This window comes from Bufo bufo, chromosome 4 (assembly GCF_905171765.1).
Source record: "Bufo bufo chromosome 4, aBufBuf1.1, whole genome shotgun sequence".
NCBI lineage: Eukaryota > Metazoa > Chordata > Amphibia > Anura > Bufonidae > Bufo > Bufo bufo.
Genome location: NC_053392.1, coordinates 611,954,559 through 611,980,538, shown reverse-complemented (window position 1 = coordinate 611,980,538; position 25,980 = coordinate 611,954,559). Strand labels below are relative to the sequence as shown.

The window sequence follows — 25,980 nt, the reverse complement described above, 5'->3', positions numbered from 1 at the left end:
ATCCGGGGGAGGGGGGGGAGCCTCCCTAGCATCGCGTGTGACGCTAGGGAGGCTCGACCCCGTCCCCGCCTGCCATTAGCTGTTCCTCCCCCGACACCGGATGTTTTTATCGGCGCACAGGGAGAAGCTGCAGCGGCGATCAGGAGTGGCGCAGAGACCGGGGTACATATATTCCCTGTGAGGGGCCCGGCATATGGAAGGGGCAGTTTTAGATCCAGGTGCTGGTTTGAAAACTGTAGAATATTTTTCTTGGGGCAACCCCTTTAACTTTATCTAAATGATATATGCTACTTGCTAAAGTGACACAACCTCTTTAAGTAGTAAAACATAATAAAAAGTATACAAATTTGGTGTCACCATAATCCTAGCAATTACTGGATCAGTAGTTATGTGATATTTAGCAAACAGTGAATTCCATGAAAACAAAAAAACTATGGCAGAATTGCATTTTTTTTTTAGTTTCACCCCACTAAAAATATTTTTCAATAGAAGATATGATAAATGGTGTCATTAAAAATACAACTACTTCTGCAAAAAAATAAGCCCTCATGTGACTTCGAAAAAATGTAAAAAGTTATGGTTCTTGGAAAGTGGAAAAGTACAAATACAAAAATTGGCCTGGTCATTAGGATATTAACCATACACTGCAATACTGGAGATATCTGAGAACTGTGCTCGGTTATTTCTGACAGGTCCCATAGAGATAAATAAAACTGTGACTGTGCATGCCCATATTGCAGCTTAGTTCATTTTGGGGGCCCTGCATTGTACAAGGGCCCCACTCTTGTGATAGTTACTCTCCTATCCTCTGAATATGTTGCTACTATGATGAAAATAAAATATCTACTGTTGGTCTATGAGTGTGCCTGATCAACTGACTGTGTCATCATGAAGGATCCTCTCTAAAAGTAAGATGTAGCTGGTACAGATGAGTTAGTGGTCAAGGGACCTGTGACTTGTATTCTTTGTTGTATTGTACAGTATAGTATGATGTATAAAGTTCATGTAATATAATGTTATGTAGACATCAGAAGGCATTGTTAGAGAGCATGTCCTACAATGAAGCTCCAAAACCTGCCACATTTCCTACAATCTGAACATTAGAATGGTTTCTCTCCTGTGTGAGTTCTCTGATGTCTAAGAAGACCCAATTTCAGGCTAACACATTCTGAGCATAAAAATGGCCTCTCTCCTGCGTCAAATCTTAGATTGCCCCCACGTGTTCATTTCTGATAAAAACACTTCCCATATTCAGGACATAAAATGGTTTCTCTCCTGTGTGAGTTCTCTGATGTCTATTAAGATATAATTTTTGACTAAAACATTTCCCACATTCTGAGCATGAATATGGCTTTTCCCCTGTGTGAGTTTTCTGATGTCTATCAAGATCTGATTTTTGAATAAAACATTTTCCACATTCTGAGCATGAAAATGGTTTCACTCCTGTGTGAACTCTCTGATGTCTATGAAGATATAATTTTTGACTAAAACATTTCCCACATTCAGAGCATGAAAATGGTTTCACTCCTGTGTGAATTCTTAGATGTTCCACAAGAGATGATTTCCGAATAAAGCACTTCTCACATTCAGAACATGAAAATGGTTTCTTTCCTGTTTGAGTTTGACATTGTGAAATCTGATGATCAAGAAGAGCTATGTTATTGGCAAAACATGCTCCACATTCTGAGCATAGAAATGCCTTCTCTGTTTTGTGAGTTCTCTGATGATGAAGCACAGCAGATTTATGGGTAAAACATGTTCCACATTCAGAACATGAAAATGGCTTCTCTCCTGTGTGGACTCTCAGATGTTCCACAAGATGTGATTTCTGACTAAAACGCTTCCCACATTCTGAACAAGGAAACGGCTTCTCCCCTGTGTGAGTTCTCTGATGTCTATCAAAATCAGATTTTTGAATAAAACATTTTCCACATTCTAAACACGGAAATGGCTTATTTCCTGTGTGAGTTCTCTGATGTCTATCATAATCTGATTTGCGACTAAAACATTTGGCACATTCTGAGCATGAATACGGCTTCTCGCCTGTGTGAATTCTCTGATGTTCTATTAGAATGAATTTCCTGGTAAAAGATTTTCCACATTCTAAGCATGAAAATGACCTTTGATCTCTGTGATTTCTCTCATGCAAAGAAAGATTAGATTTCTTTTTAAATTGTTTCCCACATGAAAATATTTCCTCCCATTTATGTCTAGTTATTTGTTTGCCAATCAGTGATTGATCAGATAAAGGTTTCCAGTGACCAGCGATGTCAGTGGATAGATCTCCGCTGTGAAGAACTGAGGGTACATTATGAGTTATTGAATTAGCTTGTGTGGTATTGTTATCTTCTGCTTCATGACAGGAAGATAAATGGAGATGTCCATGGGAGTCGTTCATCCTTTCTTCACCTGAAAATAGAACAAACTTATTTTCACAATTAAAGTTATTCATCTTTTTATTAACAATTCAAGCTTTACTCACACAAAAGCATATTGAAGAAAAAAGGTGAGGGCTTTTACACATCTGCGTTGCAGGCTCTATTCGGGGCCTCAGTCACAGATTCTGTTAAAAAGACCAGACAAAAAGTCCTGCATGCAGTATACATCGGCGTGTCTGTAACAACCAGGTCTATTAACACCTTCCTGCATTATCACGTACATGTACGTGGGGGAATATGGTGCTTTACCGCATTCTCAAGTGCATGTACGTGATCTGACCGGGTGGGTGCAGGAGCTGCACCTGACAGATCCGCAGCACGGGCCCGGCTGTTACTGATAGCCGGGCCCCTGCTGCATCCAACATACAGAGATGCCGGCGGATTAACCCTTTCACATGCCGCGGTCAGCACTGACCGCGGCATGTGCAGGGTTTACAGAGGGAGGGGGCTCCCTCTGATTCCATCGTCGCGCTGCGCTGGCAGAGGGCCGATAGTTGCCATGGCCGCCCCAATGGGAGGCCCCCTGCCACAGGCATCGGAGCCTGCCAGCTACAGTAGCCCAGGAGATCCAGCCTGATTGCTGGGTCTCCTAGGACACTGTCAGCGTCTTACTGTGTAAGACGCTGACAGTTCAATTCAGTACAATACATAATGTATTGTACTGAATTGAAACAGGGATCAAACCCTGAAAAGGTGAAGTCCCACAGTGGGAAAAATATAAAAAGTAAAAAAAAAAAGTGAAAAAAGTGTTTTTTTATAATAAAAAAATTCAAGTAAAAAAAAAGTGGCCTTTTCCCAAAATAAAGTAAAAAAAATTGTAAAAAATAGGTAAAATAAGAAAAGTAGACATATTAGGTATCGCCGCGTCCCTATCGACCGGCTCTATAAAAATATCACATGACCTAACCTCTCAGGTGAACACCGTCAAAAAAATAAAATAAAAACTGTGCTAAAAAAACATTTTTTGTCACATTACATCACAAAAAGTGTAATACCAAGCGATCAAAAAGTCATACGCAACCCAAAATCGTACCAATCAAACCGTCATCTCATCCCGCAAAAAATGAGAACCTACCTAGGACAATCACCAAAAAAATAAAATAAACTATAGCTCTCACAATATGGAGACACTAAAACATGATTTTTTTTGTTTCAGAAATGCTGTTATTGTGTAAAACTTAAATAAATAAATAAAAGTATACATATTAGGTACCGACACATCCAGAAGTACCTGTTGTATAAAAATATCACATGACCTAACCCCTCAGGTGAACACCGTAAAAAAATAAAAATAAAAGTGTGTAAAAAAATAAATTTTTTGTCACCTGACATCACAAAAAGTGTAATACCAAGCGATCAAAAAGTCATATGCACCCTAAAATAGTACCAATCAAACCGTCATCTCATACCGAAAAAAATGAGCCCCTACGAAAAAATAAATAAATATGGCTTTCAGAATATGGAGACACAAAAAAAAACAAACAACCAGAATATTTGGAATTGTCGCGTCCATAACAACCTGCTCTATAAAAATACCACATTATCTAACCTGTCAGATGAACATTGTAAATAACAAAAAAAAAACGGTGCTAAAACAGCTAAGTTTTGTTACCTTGCCTCACAAAAAGTGTAATATAGAGTATAGAGCAGCCAAAAATCATATGTACCCTAAAATAGTACCAACAAAACTGCCACCTTACCCCGTAGTTTCCAAAATGGGGTCTTTTTTTGGAGTTTCTACTCAAGGGGTTCATCAGGGGGTCTTCAAATGTAACATGACAACTTAAAATTATTCTAGTGAAATCTGCCCTCCAAAAACCATATGGCGTTTCTTTCCTTCTGCGCCCTGCCGCGTGCCCAGGGTTATAAATATTGAGTTTTGTTTGGCTGTTAACCCTTGCTTTTTTTTTACTGGAAAAAATTGATTAAAATGGAAAATCTGCCAAAAAAGTGAAATTTTGAAATTTCCTTCCCCTTTTCCTTTCATTCTCGTGGGGCACCTAAAGGGTTAATAACATTTGTAAAATTAGTTTTGATTAGCTTGAGGGGTGTAGTTTCTAAAATGGGGTGATTTACAGGTATGTGTAGTTTCTAATATGCAACCCCCAGAAAGTGACTTCCTAACTGAAGTTTTAAGATTTGCTTCTAAACTTCTAACCCTTCTAACGTCCCAAAAAAATAAAATGTAACATAGTATATAAGGCCGAAAAAAAGACATTTGTCCATCTAGTTCGGCCTGTTATCCTACAAGTTGATCCAGAGGAAGGCCAAAAAAAATTGTGACGTAGAAGCCAATTTTCCCCACTTAAGGGGAAAAAATTCCTCAGGCAGAGAGTTCCATAGTCTCACTGCTCTTACCATAAAGAATCCTCTTCTATGTTTGTGTAAAAACCTTCTTTCCTCCAGATGCAGAGGATGTCCCCTTGTCACAGTCCTGGGGATAACTAGATGATGGGAGAGATCTCTGTACTGACCCATGATATATTTATACATAGTAATTAGATCTCCCCTCAGTCATCTTTTTTCTAAAGTGAATAACCCTAATGTTTATAATCTAAGATAGGGCCAGGGACTATTCATAGTATTCAGTATATTGGGCAGACTAGATGGGCCAAATGGTTCTTATCTGCCGACACATTCTATGTTTCTATGTTTCAGGGTACTATAGTCCCCCCATTCCAGTTATTACTTTAGTTGCCCTCCTCTGTGCCCTCTCCAGCTCTGCTATGTCTGCCTTGTTCACAGGAGCCCAGAACTGTACACAGTACTCCATGTGTGGTCTGACTAGTGATTTGTAAAGTGGTAGGACTATGTTCTCATCACGGGCATCTATGCCCCTTTTGATGCAACCCATTATCTTTTTGGCCTTGGCAGCAGCTGCCTGACACTGGTTTTTACAGCTTAGTTTGCTGTTCACTAAAATTCCTAGGCCCTTTTCCATGTCAGTGTTACCTAGTGTTTTACCATTTAGTATGTACGGGTGACTTGCATTATTCCTTCCCATGTGCATAACCTTACATTTGTCAGTGTTAAACTTCATCTGCCACTTCTCTGCCCAAGCCTCCAATCTATCAAGATCCCTGTGTAGTAGTATACTGTCCGTCTCAATTACTTTACATAGTTTAGTGTCATCTGCAAAAAATTATATTTTACTGTGCAAGCCTTCCACAAGATCATTAATAAATATATTGAAGAGAATAGGGCCCAATACTGACCCTTGATGTACTCCACTAGTGACAGTGACCCAATCTGAGTGTGTACCGTTAATAACCACCCTCTGTTTTCTATCACTCAGCCAGTTACTTACCCACATACAGACATTCCGTTTAGAAGCTTGATAAGCCTGCCTTAAAAGATGTGTTTTTAAGGCACATTTGAAGGTAGGGAAAGTGGGAATTAACCTGATATTCCGGGGCAGAGCATTCCAGAGAGTAGGTGAAGCTCAAGAAAAGTCTTGAGGACGCAAGTGAGAGGTACGAATTATGGAGAATTTTAATCTTACATCAATAACAGAATGAAGAGCACAAGTAGGGTGGTAGATGGGAATGAGGTTGATCTCTGATGAGCTATAGAGTTGCAGCACTGTGCAGAGCTTTGTGGGTGAGGGTGAGAAGTTTGAACTGTATTCTGTGGGTTGGCAACCAGTGAAGTGACTGGCACAGATTAGAAGCATCAGTATAGCAGGTGACTAAATAGATGAGCCTGGCTGCAGCATTTAGGACAGACTGAAGGGGGGAGAGTTTAGTGAGAAGGAGACCAATTAGTAATGAATTACAGTAGTCAAGACGAGAATGAATCAAGGCAACAACAAGAGTTTTGTCCGTTTCCACAATAAGAAAAGGGCGGATTCTGGTGATATTCTTAAGTTGCAGACAAGAGCAAGTAAGTGATTGGATATGGGGAACAAAGGAAAGATCAGAGTCAAACATGACTCCTAGACAGCGGGCGTGCTGCCCAGGAGTTATGATAGTGCCGCAGACCGAAATTGTGATATCAAGTTTAGGTGAGTTAGTAGATGGGGGAAAGACAAGAAGTTGTTTTTGAGAGGTTTACCTTTATATACAGAGAGGACATGATGTTAGAGACAGCTGCCAGACAATTACTGGTGTTTTGGAGTAAAGCAGGGGTGATGTCAGGGGATGAAGTGTATAGTTGGATGTCGTCAGCATAGAGATGGTACTGAAAGCCAAATCTACTGATAGTCTGTCCGATGGGGGCTGTGTAGAGAAAGGAGTAGAGGACCTAGGACAGAACCCTGAGGAACATCAAGAGGAAGAGAAGAAGAAGTAGAGCCAGTGAAAGATACACTAAAGGAGTGGCCAGAGAGATAGGAAGAGAACCAGGAGAGAGCAGTGTCCTTAAGGCCAATTGAGTGGAGTATGGTGAGGAGGAGTTTGTGGTCTACTGTATCAAACGCTGCTGAGACATCCAGAAGAATCAGTAGAGAATAGCCGCCATTCCTTTTTGCTGTCAGGAGATCATTACAGTAAGGGCATTTTCTGTAGAGTGGAGAGGGCGATAGGCAGATTGTAAGGGGTCAAGAAGAGAGTTTGCAGAGAGATAGCTAATTAAGTGAGAGTAGACCAGACGTTCCAGGAGTTTAGAGATAAAGGGGAGGATAGAAACAGGTCGGTAGTTAGCAGCACAGGTCAGGTCAAGAGATGTTTTTTTTAGTAGTGGGGTGTTTGAATGTTTGAAAGAGGATGGAAATATACCAGAAGATAGAGAGAGGTTAAATATTGTAGTAAGGTGAGTGATGATAGCTGGGGACAGGGACTGAAGAAGGTGTGAGGGATTTGGATCACTGCTGCAGATGGTGGGTCTGTTATAGGGTCAAAAGACGAAAGAGAGCATGTGGGAGGGATGAGGATTAAATTTGGTTGGGGACTGAGATAATTTTCTTCTGGATATTGCAAATCTTATCTCTTAAAATATGTGGCCATGTCATCAGAGCAGAGTTGGATGGGAGGCCGTCAGTGGACAGCCATTGGGCTCAGGGCTCCCACTGGGCCACTCAAGGACATTCACAGAGTTCCTGTGTTGTCTTGGCTGTGTGCTTAGGGTCATTGTCTTGTTGGAAGGTAAACCTTCAGCCCAGTCTGAGGTCCAGAGCTCTGGATCAGGTTCTCATTAAGAATATCTCTGTACTTTGCTCCATTCAGCTTTCCCTCCACCCTGACCAGTCTCGCTGTCCCCCAGCATGATGTTCCCATCACCATGCTTCACTGTAGGGATTGTATTGGACAGGTGGTCAAAAAGTTCAAACTTTGTTTTATCAGACCAGAGAATCTTTCATGTGTCTATTACTGAGGGAAACGACAATAGTATTTGAAAGGTTAGGAATCCTCCTACCTCAGCATATCATTATTAGCTTAACAAATAAGGATTATTTACAAAATCTGGATGTAAGGGGTTTTACTTGTTAACCATATATGTTTGTTAGAATGTTAAATATAGGATACAATGTAGCTCTATGGAGATATAGACTTTAAAAAGGCTTTGTGATATTGGGAGAACATTTTCTGACAGACACCTGTCGCTCTCTACACACACACTCACACATACACTTTTATATTTGAGGAATTACTTTTTCACTCATTCTAATTTGTTTGATTGCTTGCTTGTTTCTTTTTGAGATTCTTTTGTTATGCTTTATCTATCTTTCTCTTCCTAAATTTTGTAACCTTTTTCTTTTTATGCAAATTAAATCCTTTTAACTTTTATCTTTCATCAATAACTCTCCATATTGTGTTGGGCTCCTTCTGAAGCATTTCTTGCAAAATTAAGAAATGCTGGACGATATTTAACAGTGGAAATCTGCAGTGATAGCTGACCTTGAGAATATGGGAGAGATTCTCCCTTCTGCATACAGGATCATTGGGGTTCTTGGTCATCTCTCTTACCAAGGCCCTTCTCCCCCAATTACTTAGTTTGGTGGAGCGTCCAGCTCTAGGAAGAGTCCTGGAGGCCATTGTGCTCTGGGGAACTTTACATTTGGTTATGGTTACAGTGGCTCAACCGTCCTAGGCTTCTGGAATAAGGTGCACTCTCCTCGGCACACCCACTGCCGAATTAGTACTTCAGGAATTATATATTGATGTTAATGGAAAGACAGCCGTTACTAAAACGGAGATATTGACTATCCTAAATAAGATATTGATTCGTCAATGCCTGAATTCAGTATTACGACATTCAGATACCATTATATATAGAAGAACTTTACCAGCTGGTCAATTATATATTTTCAACGGAGAGACTTACACTTTCTATATATGTTGACCCATCTATGAATTCATCTATATGAGATCTGATAGCGCTGTTTGATGAACATATCTTACTATCACTTATTAACTCACATCAACTAATGAACTAACAACTATTTTTATATATTTATTTTTATTTCTAAATTTTTGTACACATTAAACTAGTATGCTATGTATATTCGTAAGTAATTATCAGGTATAATAAATGCATTAATTATGTCATTTTAGGAGGTGTATTTGGGACTAATTTAGTCAGGGCATTTTTATCTAATTTTATGTATTTTTATTTTAATAAATGGTATATCAATTTACATTGCCTTTGTTTCCATGCGATGCCAGAAGATAGAGTGCCTTTCAAAATATTAATATACAATTCCTGAAGATACATTATTTGCCCCCTTCCCCAGATCTGTGCCTCCACACAATCCTGTCTCTGAGCTCTGCAGACAGCTCTTTCCTCCTCATGGGTTGGTTTTTGCTCTGATATGCATTGTCAGATGTAAGACTTTATATAGACAAGACTGTGCCTTTCCAAATCACGTCCAGTCAATTAAATTTACCACAGGTGACTCTAATCAAGGTGTAGAAACATCTCAAAGATGATCCAGAGAAATATGTCAAGTGTCACAGCAAAGGATCTGAGTACTTATGTCCAGGACAAATTTTAGTTTTTCCTCTTTGGTAAATTTGCAACCATTTCCCCAATTTTTTTTTCTTTTTTCATTATGTGGTATTACACGCAGATTGATGGAGAAAACAAAATATGTTGTTCTTTGGGTGGTACCGATGTCTACATGAGTGGGAAATCGGAATTGCCTACAATCTTATTTTCAAGGAACTGGCCACTTTGTATGGATATGCTATGACTAAGGGCTCCATCGTTGGCTTGAAACAAGTAAGTGAACATGCCTCTGTTGGATCTTATTTGGATATACAGTACAGACCAAAAGTTTGGACACACCTTCTCATTCAAAGAGTTTTCTTTATTTTCATGACTATGAAAATTGTAGATTCACACTGAAGGCATCAAAACTATGAATTAACACATGTGGAATTATATACATAACAAACAAGTGTGAAACAACTGAAAATATGTCATATTCTAGGTTCTTCAAAGTAGCCACCTTTTGCTTTGATTACTGCTTTGCACACTCTTGATATTCTCTTGATGAGATTCAAGAGGTAGTCCCCTGAAATGGTTTTCACTTCACAGGTGTGCCCTGTCAGGTTTAATAAGTGGGATTTCTTGCCTTATAAATGGGGTTGGGACCATCCGTTGCGTTGAGGAGAAGTCAGGTGGATACACAGCTGATAGTCCTACTGAATAGACTGTTAGAATTTGTATTATGGCAAGAAAAAAGCAGCTAAGTAAAGAAAAACAAGTGGCCATCATTACTTTAAGAAATGAAGGTCAGCCAGTCAGCCAAAAAATTGGGAAAACTTTGAAAGTAAGGGCTATTTGACCATGAAGGAGAGTGATGGGATGCTGCGCCAGATGACCTGGCCTCCACAGTCACCGGACCTGAACCCAATTGAGATGGTTTGGGGTGAGCTGGACCGCAGAGTGAAGGCAAAAGGGCCAACAAGTGCTAAGCATCTCTGGGAACTCCTTCAAGACTGTTGGAAGACCATTTCAGGTCTCATCATTGAAGCTCATCAAGAGAATGCCAAGAGTGTGCAAAGCAGTAATCAAAGCAAAAGGTGGCTACTTTGAAGAACCTAGAATATGACATATTTTCTGTTGTTTCACACTTGTTTGTTATGTATATAATTCCACATGTGTTAATTCATAGTTTTGATGCCTTCATAGTCATGAAAATAAAGAAAACTCTTTGAATGAGAAGGTGTGTCCAAACTTTTGGTCTGTACTGTATCATAAGGCCTGAAGTTTTATTATGTTCTCCGGAGGCTGGACCCTCTTCATTATCCTATAGGAAATACACACAGTGACTGAATATATTGTCTATATGTGATGATCAGATGATGAGGGAATCTGACTCTCAGGACTGTTTTCTTCTCTACAATCATGGAAGGTCTTCTCTTACCTGGTGATGTGAGTGGCTTGTGATTCTCCATCATGACATCCTTGTACAGATCCTTGTGTTCTTCTAAATACTCCCACTCATCCATGGAGAAATAGACAGTGACATCCTGACACCTCATAGGAACCTGACAACACAAGGATACAGTCATTACCAGACCCCCCATCCCTTGGCGTTATTGTATAACGTCCCAGCATTCCCAGCAGCACTCACCTCTCCGCTCAGCAGCTCAGTGATCCTGGTGGTAAGTTCTAGGATCTTCTGCTCATGTATCAGGGAATGAGGTGGAGGCTCGGTGATGGGGCTCTGGGTCCTGCTCCATCCTCCTGACACACAGGGTGTCACACACTCACCAGACAACTTCTTCACTACTGTGTAATCCTGTGTATGGGGAGACGCCGATCACTACAGAGATTCTAAGAATCCTTCACCTTTCCGGTCATTTCCCTGGTTTATTTTTATTTTTTTAACTCTTATTAACAGAAGACATCATACACTCCTGTTACATATCATAGTACAACAAAGATAAGGATTCCTTGTTATCAATTTCTATATTTCTTGTTTGAAGTTGCGTTATACAATACATTCAGGTGGCCCCACTAAACCGACTGAGCCATGGATCCTCGAGCCGATGACAAAGCTTGCCGCAGTCTTGAAGTTGAGTACAGAGTCTGGGGTGACCTACACCACAGGCCCCAGACCTTGTAGAATTTTTTAGGTTTATTGCGGTGTTTAGACACCAACACTATATATGGTAGGATCTGGTTTATCTGCAATTTCCACATGGACAAGTTCGGTGTATTGGGTTTGTACCATCTCAGAGCAATACATTTACGTGCCATAAATAGTGACTCCCTTAAGAATGTCGTCATGTAATGATCCCAGCTATCTTCATTTAGTGTTCCTAGAAGGAAAACCTCAGGGGTGCAAGCTACCTGAACTGGCAGTAAATTGGAAAGAAAGGCAGTCACCTCCTTCCAGAATGTAGCAATCTCCACATCATGTGCTAGAAGTCCACCTCCAGTTCCCCACACCTTGGACATTCCGTGGATGATGCCCTACCCATTCTATATAGCCTAGTTGGTGTGAGATATGTCTGATGAATGATGTAAAGCTGGAATAATTTGTTATTGACTGCTGGTGATACTTGTAAATGTGATTCCAATAAAACCGTTATGGATTCTTCTGTAAGTGTGGGTATCAGTCTTTTCCATTTGTCTATTACTGTGAGGGGATTGGTACTGACCTTCACATGTACTAAGTGTGAGTAGATTACTGATACTAGTCCTCTGGGGCCCTGGGTTTTGACGACTCCTATAAGTAGGTACTTAGAGATCGCGGCGCTAGTGTTCAGGAATTTACTCTGTATGGCAGATCTGAGTTGTAAATATGTGGGTACGGGGGATGTTATATTTCTGTGATAGTGCCTCAAACGTCATTAACACTCCCTGATCATAAATATCTACCCTGCCAATTGCCATTTGTCCACCCCCATAACCACCTGCATATGTGGCAACGATTGGTTGACCCACAGGGGTATATCGGAGACAACATCCGTGAATTGGGACAATGATTTAGCCTCTTTCCAGACCAATTGAGCCAATTTGTGCAGCGGCAACAGTGGTTTCTGGAATTTAGGGGGAATTTCCAAAATTGACCATAGTGTGTAGCAATTTAGGTAAAGTTTTAAAAAGTACTCCGAGGTGGGCAGGTCTTCAGTTGTATACCAGGTATTAATGAGCCTCAGCTGGCCTGCTATATATATATAATAGTCCGGTAGCGCCATACCTCCCTCTGCTTTTGAGCGTTTTAATGTATCTAGGCTAAGTTTAGCGCGGGTTCTGCCCCAAATAAAAACTCTAGTCAGGGAATCTATTTCTTGTAACACCAATTTGGGTACGTGTACCTCTGAGTGTTGAAAAGCGTAAAGAGCCTTGGGGAGTATAATCATTTTAATTAGGTTAATACGTCCTGCCACCGAAATAGGCAATGTCTTCCAGCTTTGAAGCTTGCTCCATATATGATCAGTTAAAGGGTAGATGTTGAGTGACAGGGCCTGGAAATGTCATTTAGTGATATTTACCCCTAGGTACTTGAATGTGTCTAACACCTTTAACTGTTCCACATAGGAAGAATCTGTCTAGTCTGCCCTGCCCAGGGGCATGTAAACTGAATTCTCCCAGTTTAATTCTTAGGCCCGAGAACTCCCCAAATTCATCTATCAAAGCCACTGCATTGCGAAGGGAGGACAGGTATAGGATCATATCATCAGCATATAGTCCTATATGGACCTCTCTCTCTCCCATGGTCACTCCAGTTATGTTGTTGCTACTCCTCACTCTAATTGCCAGTGTCTCAACCGCCAAGGCAAACAAGAGTGGTGACAAGGGGCAGCCCTGTCTCGTTCCTCTGTGAAGAGGTAAGCTTTCTGATAATTCCCCATTTATCAGTAGCCTGCTTACCGGGCTGCTATACAGGATAGTAATCCATCTGAGGAACTGTGGACCAAACCCAAAACCCCGCAGACAGCCAAGCAAATAAGACCATTCTATAGAATCAATTGTGTCGAATGAGGCATATAACGAGGCATAGCCCACCTGTGTAACCACCTGAACCCGTCTGATGTTCTCAGTAGTGGACTTTCCTGGCATGAAACCTGTTTGGTCTTGGTGAACCAGTGACAAAATTACCTGATTGAGGCGAGTGGCCAAAATTCTGGTCAGGATTTTGTAGTCCACATTTAGTAATGCTATGGGCCTATAGGAACTGCATTCTAGGGGTTCTTTATCAGGTTTAAGTGTCACGACTGTGACTGATCCAGACAGGTCTGGGAGGAGAAGGTCGCAGCGACTTGCTACTCGCGATAGCTTGTGAGTTTGCTCCGTGGTTCAGGGTATGTCATCTGGGTTTTGCCTTGTGAACCTTTTTGTCCTGACTGGGAGTTTGTAGGCATCCTTCTCAGGTGAGTCCTGTCTGCCACTCCCAGCTACTATATTAGTTTCACTTTCACTTGCAGTCATTGCCAGATATAGTCCTTACTTCCAGTTCTATTCTGACCTTTGAAGGAGATCGTTTGATGGTGTTGCTGTGGAGCTCTTGTCCGGCGTGGACTGTCGTGATTGGGATCGCCTTCTCTGCTCGTGACTGGATAAGTCTATCTCTGATATAGTTTGTTTGTTGCTGTCTTCCCCTGCTGTTCTCCTAGACATGAGTGATGGTGACTAGTGCTCCCATCGGCCTTTCCCCACTCTAGGCTTGTTAGGGTGACTGAGGGTTTTAGGCATCCTGCTCGCCGCACGGGTTCACACCCCGTCTAGGGTATCAGGGCAGACAGGTGCCAGTTTAGGGTTAGTCAGGGGTGGCCATACTATTCCCATCCGTAGTTAAGGGTCCCCCTTCCCCTCCGTCTGGTGCGACACGACTGCTGCTGGGGTAGCGGTCGTGACAGTATATCTGGCCTTTTAAAAAAAAAAAAAAAAGTGACATTTCTTTTTTTTTTTTTTGCTTGCTGTTTTGCTTTGTATTTTTCTGTTCCACTATGGATCCGGTTACGGTTTTGGCGAAACAATTGCAGGGATCGGTTTGTTATGATCCAGTCGAACCAATGCAAATAGGGGGCGCCACTAGACGGGTGAATCCTCCTAAGTTCCGCTGTAGGTCAGAGGTTTGTTTTCGTTGTGGGGGGAGGGGTCATTTTGTAAAGGTTTGTCCCTCAGAACCCAAGAGACCACAAACAAAGGAGCCGCCGAGAAAACTAGAGTCCCCAGATTGTGCGGAGGATAACAGTCTGGGCGTATTCGTTTCCTCCATACGCATGTCTCAGTTTTTGTTGTCCGCTACCGTTGAGGCGGGCAATAAGACTGAGATCTGTTCCGTCTTTTTGGACAGTGGGGCGGGGGTCAACTTGGTGGATTCACGGTTTGCTCAGGCTCTGGGTTTTACTCCAGAACCGATACGCAGAACTATTCCTGTTTTTGCCATCGACTCCTCCCCTCTTACTCAGAAAGAATTAACTCAGATCATTCATAATATCCATCTGCAGGTAGGGGACCTCCATAAAGAGCATATCTCGTGTTATGTCCTGGACGGTCTTCCGGCTCCTATGGTATTGGGGCTTCCCTGGCTGGTGACTCACAATCCAGTGGTGGATTGGCAGGCCGGGGAGATTGTGGAGTGGAGTGAACATTGTAAGGACAACTGCTTGAGTAGTAGGTGCTCTACACTCTCTGTAACATCTTTACCTGCCTTTCTGTCAGATTTTATGGATGTGTTCTCTGAGAAGGGTTGTCAGGGGTTACCACCTCAATCTTATTTACCGTTAGCCGAGTTTGCCATTAATAATCGTCGTCAAGAATCCACCGATAAGTCACCATTTTTTGGTGCGTATGGTTTCCATCCTCAGTTTTGTACGTTTAGTGAGGGGGGGCCGTCTGGGATTCCCGAGGAGGAACGATTTGCGTCTTCACTTTCTTCAGTGTGGCAGAGTGTGCAAGAAAGTTTGAAGAGAATTGGTGGTAGATACAAACGTGCGGCTGATAGGAAGCGCTCTGAAGGTCCGGACCTTGGGGTGAATGACTTGGTGTGGTTGTCTACCAGAAATATCAAGTTGAAGGTTCCCTCGTGGAAATTAGGTCCGAAATTTATTGGTCCTTATAGGGTAATTAAGATCATTAACCCGGTGGCTTTTCGTCTGGAGCTACCTCAGACTCTAAGGATCCATAATGTCTTCCACAGATCTCTGCTTAAGAGATATGTAGAACCTCCTGAACCATTGCCACTACCGCCTCCACTGGTGGTTGTTGATGGCAGTCTTGAGTTTCAGGTAGAAAAGATTGTTAATTCACGATATGTTCGCCGCTCTCTTCAGTACCTGGTGCACTGGAAAGGTTATGGTTCCGAAGAGAGAATGTGGGTTCCAGCATCAGAGATAAAAGCGGACAGACTCATTCGGGCTTTTCATAGCTCCCATCCGGAGAGGCCTGGTCTTGAGGGTCCAGGGGCCCCTCGTAGAAAGGGGGGTACTGTCACGACTGTGACTGATCCAGACAGGTCTGGGAGGAGAAGGTCGCAGCGACTTGCTACTCGCGATAGCTTGTGAGTTTGCTCCGTGGTTCAGGGTATGTCATCTGGGTTTTGCCTTGTGAACCTTTTTGTCCTGACTGGGAGTTTGTAGGCATCCTTCTCAGGTGAGTCCTGTCTGCCACTCCCAGCTACTATATTAGTTTCACTTTCACTTGCAGTCATTGCCAGATATAGTCCTTACTTCCAGTTCTATTCTGACCTTTGAAGGAGATCGTTTGATGGTGTTGCTGTGGAGCTCTTGTCCGGCGTGGACTGTCGTGATTGGGATCGCCTTCTCTGCTCGTGACTGGATAAGTCTATCTCTGATATAGTTTGTTTGTTGCTGTCTTCCCCTGCTGTTCTCCTAGACATGAGTGATGGTGACTAGTGCTCCCATCGGCCTTTCCCCACTCTAGGCTTGTTAGGGTGACTGAGGGTTTTAAGCATCCTGCTCGCCGCATGGGTTCACACCCCGTCTAGGGTATCAGGGCAGACAGGTGCCAGCTTAGGGTTAGTCAGGGGTGGCCATACTATTCCCCTCCGTAGTTAAGGGTCCCCCTTCCCCTCCGTCTGGTGCGACACGACTGCTGCTGGGGTAGCGGTCGTGACATTAAGTAAAAGTAATATAGTGGCTTCCATAAATGAGTTGAGCAAGCGCCCCATTTCCAAGGCCGAGTGAAAGGTGGATAACAATTGGGGGGCTAGCACCTCCGCATATTTGGCATATATTTCTTTGGGGAGTCCATTTGGGCCAGGAGATTTCCCGTTATTTTGGTCTGATATGGCTTGTATTATTTCCTCCAGGCAAATTGGTTGATCTAATTGGGCACTTTGTGGTATGGGAAGTTTAGGGAGGGATATGCCTTCTAAATATGTGGCTATCTCTGCTTCAGATGCTGTTATGCTGGATCTATATAGATCTTGGTAAAAGTCTGGATAATTGTTTCCTGAGTGTAGAGTTCCTGACTGCTAATATTGCTGAAGAGGGCGAGTCGTGGCGGATTTTAGCTGAGCCAGTAATTTAGCTGATTGATTACCCAGTTCAAACACTGTCTGTTTCATAAAAAACAGTTTCCTATCTGCTTTGTCCTTAAGTATCGCTAGTTATTGCCTGCCCGCCTGGAGCCAATAGTACACAGAGATTCCAGCTCAGTCTCCGAGCGTTTAGCGTCTTTTTTCTATATAGGATATGCTGGAATGTAAGGACCCGTGGAGAAACGCCTTTAAGGTGTCCCACACAAGGGCCAGATTGGGCTCATCTTCATGTGTTTTCAAAAACTTGTTCAGTTGATAGGGGATCCCATCCGCTGGGCCCAGAAGATTCAGCCAGAACAGGTGTATATTCATTCTATAGATTATTGAGGGAGCGCTACGTATTAGAGTACCTAGTATCGGCGAGTGATCTGATATCCCCCTAGGTAAGTATAATATGTAGTGAAGATTTAACATCGCTATCCCATTGCCTAACATTTAGTGTATCCGGGTTAGAGAGTTGTGACCACCACTGTGCCAGGTGTACACCCTATCTCTGGGATATTTAGCCCTCCAGAGTTCAAACCATCTAAATTTAATTAGGAACCTGTTGAGTCACGAGGGACTCCCTACACCCGTCGGGTCCGTCGCATCTAAAAAGCGATTTAAAGAAGGGTCTAACATCATATTTAAGTCTCCCATGCAGATGACCTTGGCACGTGGGTAAGTAGCCGCAAAGGTAGCTGCTAAATGTAAAACCTGCATAGAGCGGGGAAAAAGGGGGGGGGATTATAAATACCTAATAAAGTGTATTGTACATTGTCAATAAGAGAGTGAACAAAGACATATTTGCCTTCTGAATCAATGGCTAGGTCTTTTACCTCCTAGGGTAGTTGTTTGTGTATTAGCAGGGACACCCTCTTGAAGAAAAGGTGTGATAGGAATGTGCGGCCCACTGAACCCAAGGCTCCTTTAGGACTCGAGAAGTGTTGGTGATAAGATGTGTCTCTTGGAGACACAGAATTTGCGGGCTACAATTTCTAATAAAAGCAAACACCATAGATCTCTTTTGTGGCGTACCCAGTCCCCTGACATTTTTAGCTCAGCCATGGATTTCAGGGCAAACATATGTTGTCAGGAGTGGAACATATTGCAGTGGGTGTAGTAATATGTAGTAACAGTGCTACATGAATAACTGTAACTAACTGATAAAACATAATTATCGTAAAAACAGAAAAACAACCTATATTCCCTAACAATGTACAGTCTGTAAGTGTAATGTTAGGTCTGGAGTAGCTTCTTAATCCAGACTATAGGCCAGTAAAACCAGGATGCCTCTGCCTACGATGAAGATTGGCAGAAGCAGGTGGGCTGTGTGTAGTAATGGTGTATCCATTTAAGTATATGTGTACAGGTATTAAGGCCCTATGTCATTAGCTAAAGTAGATATAGATATAATCAAGAGGCTGCAATTAAATATATCTAAAACATATTAACTTTAGCCAAACCAGTCTGTTGACGTCATCTGGTGACCAGTCCCTAGATAATGCCGAGAGTCTCAGCGTCTTGCAGATCTTCGCTGTAGGGCCAGCCTTTCAGGGACTTCTGCAGGAGAGGTAAAGAAGACCGATCTGTCGCCGTCCACCACTCTGAGCTTTGCAGGATAGCCCACGGAGTAATGGATGTTGGCTTCTCACAGGCGTCTCTTGACATCCATGAAAGTGCCGCGTTGTTTCTGCAATTCCATGGAAAAATCCGGAAAGATGGACACTCTGACGTTGTCATATTTAATTTCATGCCGTCTTCTGGCTAGACCCAGTATCCTGTCCCTATCTTTGTAATTAAGAAATCTTGCAAGCATGGGTCGGGGTGGAGTCGGCGGGGGAGATTTTGGTGGTACTCTGTGAGCCCTTTCCACCGCATATGCCAGAGAGAAATCCGCATGCGGGAAAAGTTCTTTCATCCATTTTTCTATAAACTCATCCGGTGTGCGGCCTCCTGCTCTTTAAGGCAAGCCGATGATTCTAATGTTGTTTCTGCGAAGCCTATTTTCTAGGTAATCTGCTTTCTGCTTCCGCTTTGGTGTTAAGATCAGATATGGATCTGGGAACAGTGGCAGTAGCATCTTCTATGCGTGATAGACGCTCTTCAGTGTGTTGAACTCTTTCTCGCAGGTCTTGGCGCAGATCAATCTTGACTTCATCTAGTTTTCCTGTGAGAGATGTCTTACAGGCAGTAATGGCTTCCAGGACTTAGGCTGATACGTGTTTAAGAGTGAGCTCTTCATGATCCTCATCAGAGGAAGTTATAGGGGCCGATAAATCGGATGCAGTGCTAGCCCTGGTGCGCATATTCCGCTGCGGTAGAGTTGACCGCGAACCCTCATCTGGTTGTCTAGCAAATTCTCACAATTTTTCCGGTGGCGCTTTGTGTTTTTTTGTGGCCCCATTGCTATATCAGGATAGTAGCAGGTATGCAATAGGTGAAACTGATTTCAGGGCTCTGGGAAGCGCAATGTATTTTCTTATATAATAAAGCTGCTGGTGAGGTCAGAGGACATTTTCCTGGAGTTGTCTTCTGCTCCTATAGGCGAAATAATAATCTGTATATAGGGTCAGGCAGTCTGCGATTGCGTCTCTAGTGACTTTACATAGGAGGCTGTGGCTGTACTGTGTGATACAGGGGGGTTCTGAAAGCACTGTTGAAGGAGTTTGGGTTGATCTGAGCCCCTTCCCCGATCCTAACGCTATAGAGGAGCTGATAAGATGGCCGACTGGCGGGCTGCGAGTTTGGCTTGACTCTTTTCCTCCTCTGCCATTAACTTGCTCGCTGATTCCCGATCCCTTCCCCCTGTTTCTCACCAGGTCAAATGCACCGAACGCACTGCAGGTCCACTGCCCAGACTTCTCTCGCGGCACACGAGACCTGGCTCCCTCCGTGCTCCCTGCAGGGTGAGTATGTGCTCGCTTCTATGTGCAGCAGGGCTCAGCCAGGGGTCTAATTTGGCATTAAATGGCCGTTGTCAGTCAGGATTTGTCCCGTTCTGTAGCGCTAGCCATGGAGCTCCTCTCAAACACGTCCAGCCATCTTGGCTGCTGGCCACCCTCCCCCACCCAATTTCCCTGGTTTATTACTAGAGATAAGAGTGATGTCATGTGAAGCTCTCACCTCTCCAGTTATCAAGGAGATGATCTCCAGGGTGAGGTCTAATATCCTCGCAGCCATGTGGACTCTGTCTTTATCCATCCTTGGTGGGTCATTGATGGAAAGTACCATTTCTATCATACGAAGAGAGTCCTGCACCTAAGAAACCTGAGGGAAACAAGGATTGAGAGCAAAATCACATCTGGAAGAAGAACATCTTACATGAAGTTAAAGGTCTTGGGAAAATGTGGTACACAATCGTAAATGCTTACTAACTTTTCACACAATCAGGCGTGGATCAATAGTACAGCTAAATGTAAGAAACTTTGTAATATATGTTATCAGAGAAAATGCTTTTCTCCACATCAGCTCTTTTTCTTCCTCTTCCCTAGCTCCCAAACTAACATTCCCTCTAAATTCTCTGCTAAATCCATCTTGTGAGATGGAAGTTGCTGAGTCTAACAAGACAGCCCTAAGGCCTCATGCACACGGCCGTTGTTTTGGTCCGCATCCGAGCCGCAGTTGTGGCGGCTCGGATGCGGACCCATTCACTTCAATGGGGCTGCAAAAGATGCGGACAGCACTCTGTTGCTCTGTTCCGGGGTCCGCAAAAAAAAATATAACCTGTCCTATTCTTGTCCGCGTTTTGCGGACAAGAATAGGCAGTTATATTAAAGGCTGTCCGTGCCGTTCCGCAAATTGCGGAAGGCACACGGACGCCATCGGTGTTTTGAGGATCCGCGATTTGCGGACCACAAAACACACAACGGTCGTGTGCATGTAGCCTAAGAGTGACAATTATCACAGTAACTAGGCTGATTTCCCTTTAACTTGGAGCTTGGAAGGTATGTAAAAATAAAATGAATAAATTAATGAATGAATGATGTTTTTAATCTTTGAGGGGCCAACCTATAAAAATGAGTAAAAAAATATATATAAATTAAGCAAAAAATACACACAAAATCCCCCCCCCCCCAAAAGACCTTCAATCACTATCACAATGCTTGGTCTGACCAAATTACGGTACCTTATAATAGACGTGTAATATATTAAAATGAGTGGAATATTTTAGGGTATGATTGCCAGAAAAAAATAACTAGAAATTAATTAAAAGTAAAAAAAACTTATTTTCATTTTTTTTTCAAACTATAAACCTAAATATTCTAGAAAAAAATAAACATTATAAACCTGCATTGACCAAAAACAATACTGCTGCAACAACCACATAGTAAGCCCAACAACTAAAAACATTATAGCCATTAAATTAATGTGTACTAAAGATGTCTAAACTGTATCTGATCCCAGAGACCCAAAATACCCAGAACCAGAACCGGCTGATCCAGGACAATAGACGATGGCTCCTCTACATGCAGACAGTCAGCACCAGCGTACAAACACAATAAATCCATAACACAATAAACACACAATACACAATATATACATAACACACGCCTTACAAGGAGCAGGGAAGGGCTGACTGTCTAGTATTTGGGAGCGGGAAGAGTCGGATCTTGTTGCTGAGATGAATCTAATGATCCGACTCACTAACTACAGCTGGAAGTCCCATCACTGACTCTGCAGACTAGAAGATCTCAAAGCCTCACCCCCTCCAGCATACAGTCCCATGCAAAAAAAAACATCCTTGCTGCCCCCTCTGACAAACAGTCCCATGTAAAATCCTTACAGCCCCCTCCGACAAACAGTCCCATGGAAAACTCTTTTCTCCACCCCTTTACCATACAGTCCTATGTGTAAACCCTCAGTTTTCTCTCTTCGTCTGAATACACATGTAAAACACAGTCCTGTAAGGGTTGGGTGGGATGTAACTGATCACATGACTGTGACATCTTCAAAGGTCCTACAGCCACTAACATTTACATCCCTCCCATGTAACTGATCACATGACTGTGACATCATCAAAGGTCCTACAGCCACTAACATTTACATCACTCCCATGTAACTGATCACATGACTGTGACATCATCAAAGGTCCTACAGCCACTAACATTTACATCCCTCCCATGTAACTGATCACGTGACATCAGCAAAGGTCCTACAGCCACTAACCTTTATATCCCTCCCATGTAACTGATCACGTGACATCATCAAAGGTCCTACAGCCACTAACCTTTATATCTCTCCCATGTAACTGATCACATGACTGTGACATCATCAAAGGTCCTACAGCCACAGGCTGTAGGCTTTGTTCCTTTGCTTTCATTGGGGCAGATTTATGAAAGTATCTTAACAAAAGACGGTCTTTGTTTTCCATAGTAACCAATCACAGCACAGCTTTCTTTTTTAAAGAGGAATGTAAGCTGCGCCGTGATTGGTTGCTATGGGCAACACATCCAGTATTTCTCCAGTACCACATCTCCTCATAGATTGTAAGCTCTGGCAAGCAGGACCCTCACTCGTATTGTCTGACTTGTTGACTGCGAACCTCGCTGCTGCTCCTCAGGGCTGAGCCAGATTAAGAAAGGCATGAGAATGGACTGCGGTGGGGGGGAGGATGGTGAGCTCGGGAGGATGGGGGAACAAGCACTGGGACTAGATTGGGGGTGGGAGGAGGACGGCAAGCTTTCCACTTGGGAGGTAGAGGGGATATGGAGCCTGAATGTGATTGCTGGGGGATACGGGCGGGCCGGTTATGATGGGAAGCCAGCTTTTTGACTACTTTGGAGGAATGGGGCGTAAAAATGATTGCTAGGCAGATGGCGAACAAGCTCTCTGACTACTTTTGGGGGTGGGGATGGTGAATCTAAATGTGATTACTATGTGGGGGGGGGTAGATAGGGATGTGATTGGTGCATGGGGGTGAGATCTAAATATTATTGTGGGGGTGACCAGTTTATACACCCTGTAAATAGCTGTAGTACAATGTAACTTCACTGCTGAATGGCAATTATGACATGTTTTTTTCTATTAATACACCCCCCCAAAAAAGTAAAACAATGTAAAATCAACACAGAACAGCTAATAGGATGTACGTATATTTCCTATTAATACACCCTGTAAATGGCTGTGTCACACAGAACTTGCACCCCAATCACAAGCAACGTTTGCTGAAATTAGTGATGTATCATATAGTGCAAACAACCTAAAAGCAGCAGTATAACACCAAGGTGTAATAGAATCGCTCCTATTACCCAGGCTGTACACTCTCCTATTGCACCCTGTTCTCCTTTTATAGTGTAGATAATGCCTCCCTATCCTTTCCCTACACCTTGACTCATCTTTCCCTGAACTTGTAAATTGTTTTTCCAACACAATAAAGTCTTTTCTACCACTGTCCCTAGCGCCTGCTGACGTCTCTCCCTGCACTAATTACACTGGAAAATGACAGAATCCAAGATGGCTGCGGTCATTTATAGGGCTATGACATCACAAGGGCTGGCTGGCTGCTGATTGGCTGCATGCATGGCATTGTGCGTGATCCCTCTTTCCCAGAGTTCTTTGCTCCATGTCCTCACAAGTGCAGCAGCCATTTTAGGAAAAAATTCCATTCGTTACCACAAAGTCAGCTTTGTATACCACTGTAGAGTAAACTTCATATTTACATGACACTGATTTAGAAAGTCAATGAATGGAATCAGCTCCTTGGTGCCGCTCCAAGCCAGGAACACGTCGTCCACATATCTGAGCCACAAAACAACGCGGCTTACAGATGTGGATGAAACTACAAACCGGATTCCAAAAAAGTTGGGACACTAAACAAATTGTGAATAAAAACTGAATGCAATGATGTGGAGATGGCAAATGTCAATATTTTATTTGTAATAGAACGTAGATGACAGATCAAACGTTTAATCCGAGTAAATGTATCATTTTAAAGGAAAAATAAGTTGATTCCAATTTTCACGGTGTCAACAAATCCCCAAAAAGTTGGGACCAGTAGCAATAAGAGGCTGGAAAAAGTAAATTTGAGCATAACGAAGAGCTGGAAGACCAATTAACACTAATTAGGTCAATTGGCAACATGATTGGGTATAAAAAGAGCTTCTCAGAGTGGCAGTGTCTCTCAGAAGCCAAGATGGGTAGAGGATCACCAATTCCCACAATGTTGCACAGAAAGATAGTGGAGCAATATCAGAAAGGTGTTACCCAGCGAAAAATTGTAAAGACTTTGCATCTATCATCATCAACTGTGCATAACATCATCCGAAGATTCAGAGAATCTGGAACAATCTCTGTGCGTAAGGGTCAAGGCCGTAAAACCATACTGGATGCCCGTGATCTCCGGGCCCTTAAACGACACTGCACCACAAACAGGAATGCTACTGTAAAGGAGATCACAGAATGGGCTCAGGAATACTTCCAGAAACCATTGTCAGTGAACACAATCCACCGTGCCATCTGCCGTTGCCAGCTGAAACTCTACAGTGCAAAGAAGAAGCCATTTCTAAGCAAGATCCACAAGCTCAGGCGTTTTCACTGGGCCAGGGATCATTTAAAATGGAGTGTGGCAAAATGGAAGACTGTTCTGTGGTCAGACGAGTCACGATTCAAAGTTCTTTTTGGAAATCTGGGACGCCATGTCATCCGGACCAAAGAGGACAAGGACAACCCAAGTTGTTATCAACGCTCAGTTCAGAAGCCTGCATCTCTGATGGTATGGGGTTGCATGAGTGCGTGTGGCATGGGCAGCTTGCATGTCTGGAAAGGCACCATCAATGCAGAAAAATATATTCAGGTTCTAGAACAACATATGCTCCCATCCAGACGTCATCTCTTTCAGGGAAGACCATGCATTTTTCAACAAGATAATGCCAGACCACATTCTGCATCAATCACAACATCATGGCTGCGTAGGAGAAGGATCCGGGTACTGAAATGGCCAGTCTGCAGTCCAGATCTTTCACCTATAGAGAACATTTGGCGCATCATAAAGAGGAAGGTGCAACAAAGAAGGCCCAAGACGATTGAACAGTTAGAGGCCTGTATTAGACAAGAATGGGAGAGCATTCCTGTTTCTAAACTTGAGAAACTGGTCTCCTCGGTCCCCAGACATCTGTTGAGTGTTGTAAGAAGAAGGGGAGATGCCACACAGTGGTGAAAATGGCCTTGTCCCAACTTTTTGGGGATTTGTTGACACCATGAAATTCTGATTCAACATATTTTTCCCTTAAAATGGTACATTTTCTCAGTTTAAACTTTTGTTCCGTGATTTATGTTCTATTCTGAATAAAATATTAGAAGTTGGCACCTCCACATCATTACATTCAGTTTTTATTCACGATTTGTATAGTGTCCCAACTTTTTTGGAATCCGGTTTGTACATACAATTGTTCAATCATATTTATAAAGATATTGCAAAACATGGTGTGGCGGAGGACCCCATGGGGGTCCCTTACAGCTGCAAGTAATATTCATCTCCAAAATGAATTTTTTTTTTAGTCAAGATGAATTTCAAAAGAGTGACCAAAAATGTAATCATATCGTTACTCAATGATGAATCCTCACATAACTTCTCTAACTGCAATGATGCCTTCATGGAATACACATGTAGAGACTTCTCCCGTCTAAAATACAAAGTACGGAAACCTTATGGCCTCTAAACATTTTATCCTATCCAAAAAATTTATAGTATCTTTAAAGTGTAACTATTTTGCTTTCATTAGAAATGAGAAGTTCTCTAAAATTCAATTTGGCTGCTTCACCAAATTTTACAAAAAAAACCACCCTTCGTTACGAATTTCTTTGTGACGAGCGCATTTCTTTGTAAGTAGGGAGTGCAATAACAGGGATCAGCGATTGCACCGTCCCAAGTGGTTGAACCCCTCAGATGCGGCATTCATCGCTGATCACGTCATCTGAGATCCATATTAAAGCATTTTAGTGGTTTTTAATAAAAAATAATTATTTAATTCTACTTATTTCATCCATTTAATCGCGAAGAGGCTGCCGCGGCCATCTTGCTTGAAGATCCAGCGCAAAATCTCGCACGGCGCGTCATCACGTCAGCCGGTGTGGTGACATCATATGTCACCGCACAGGTGATTTTGCGCGGGATCTTCAAGCAAGATGGCCACAGAGGCCTCTTTGTGCTCAAATGGATGA

General features: G+C 42.7%; 1 protein-coding gene and 1 long non-coding RNA gene across 2 annotated transcripts in view; both read right to left on the bottom strand.

Moving 5' to 3' along the window:
* Positions 1-10,996, bottom strand: part of LOC120999368 (oocyte zinc finger protein XlCOF6.1-like) — a 40,597-nt gene extending 29,601 nt beyond the window's left edge. The window contains exons 1-3 of the mRNA XM_040430238.1: positions 10,957-10,996; positions 10,747-10,870; positions 1,442-2,409 (exon numbers count right to left, since the gene is read on the bottom strand). Of these exons, the coding sequence (XP_040286172.1) occupies positions 1,442-2,409; positions 10,747-10,864 (1,086 nt within the window). The 5' untranslated portion in view covers positions 10,865-10,870; positions 10,957-10,996. The remainder of the gene's footprint in view (positions 1-1,441; positions 2,410-10,746; positions 10,871-10,956) is intronic.
* Positions 10,997-11,085: 89 nt separating this feature from the next.
* Positions 11,086-21,795, bottom strand: LOC120999753. The gene is made up of 3 exons (XR_005778615.1): positions 21,657-21,795; positions 19,945-20,088; positions 11,086-11,124 (listed from the first exon to the last, which is right to left on the bottom strand). It is a non-coding gene; the product is annotated as an uncharacterized LOC120999753 (long non-coding RNA).
* Positions 21,796-25,980: the final 4,185 nt, after the last annotated feature.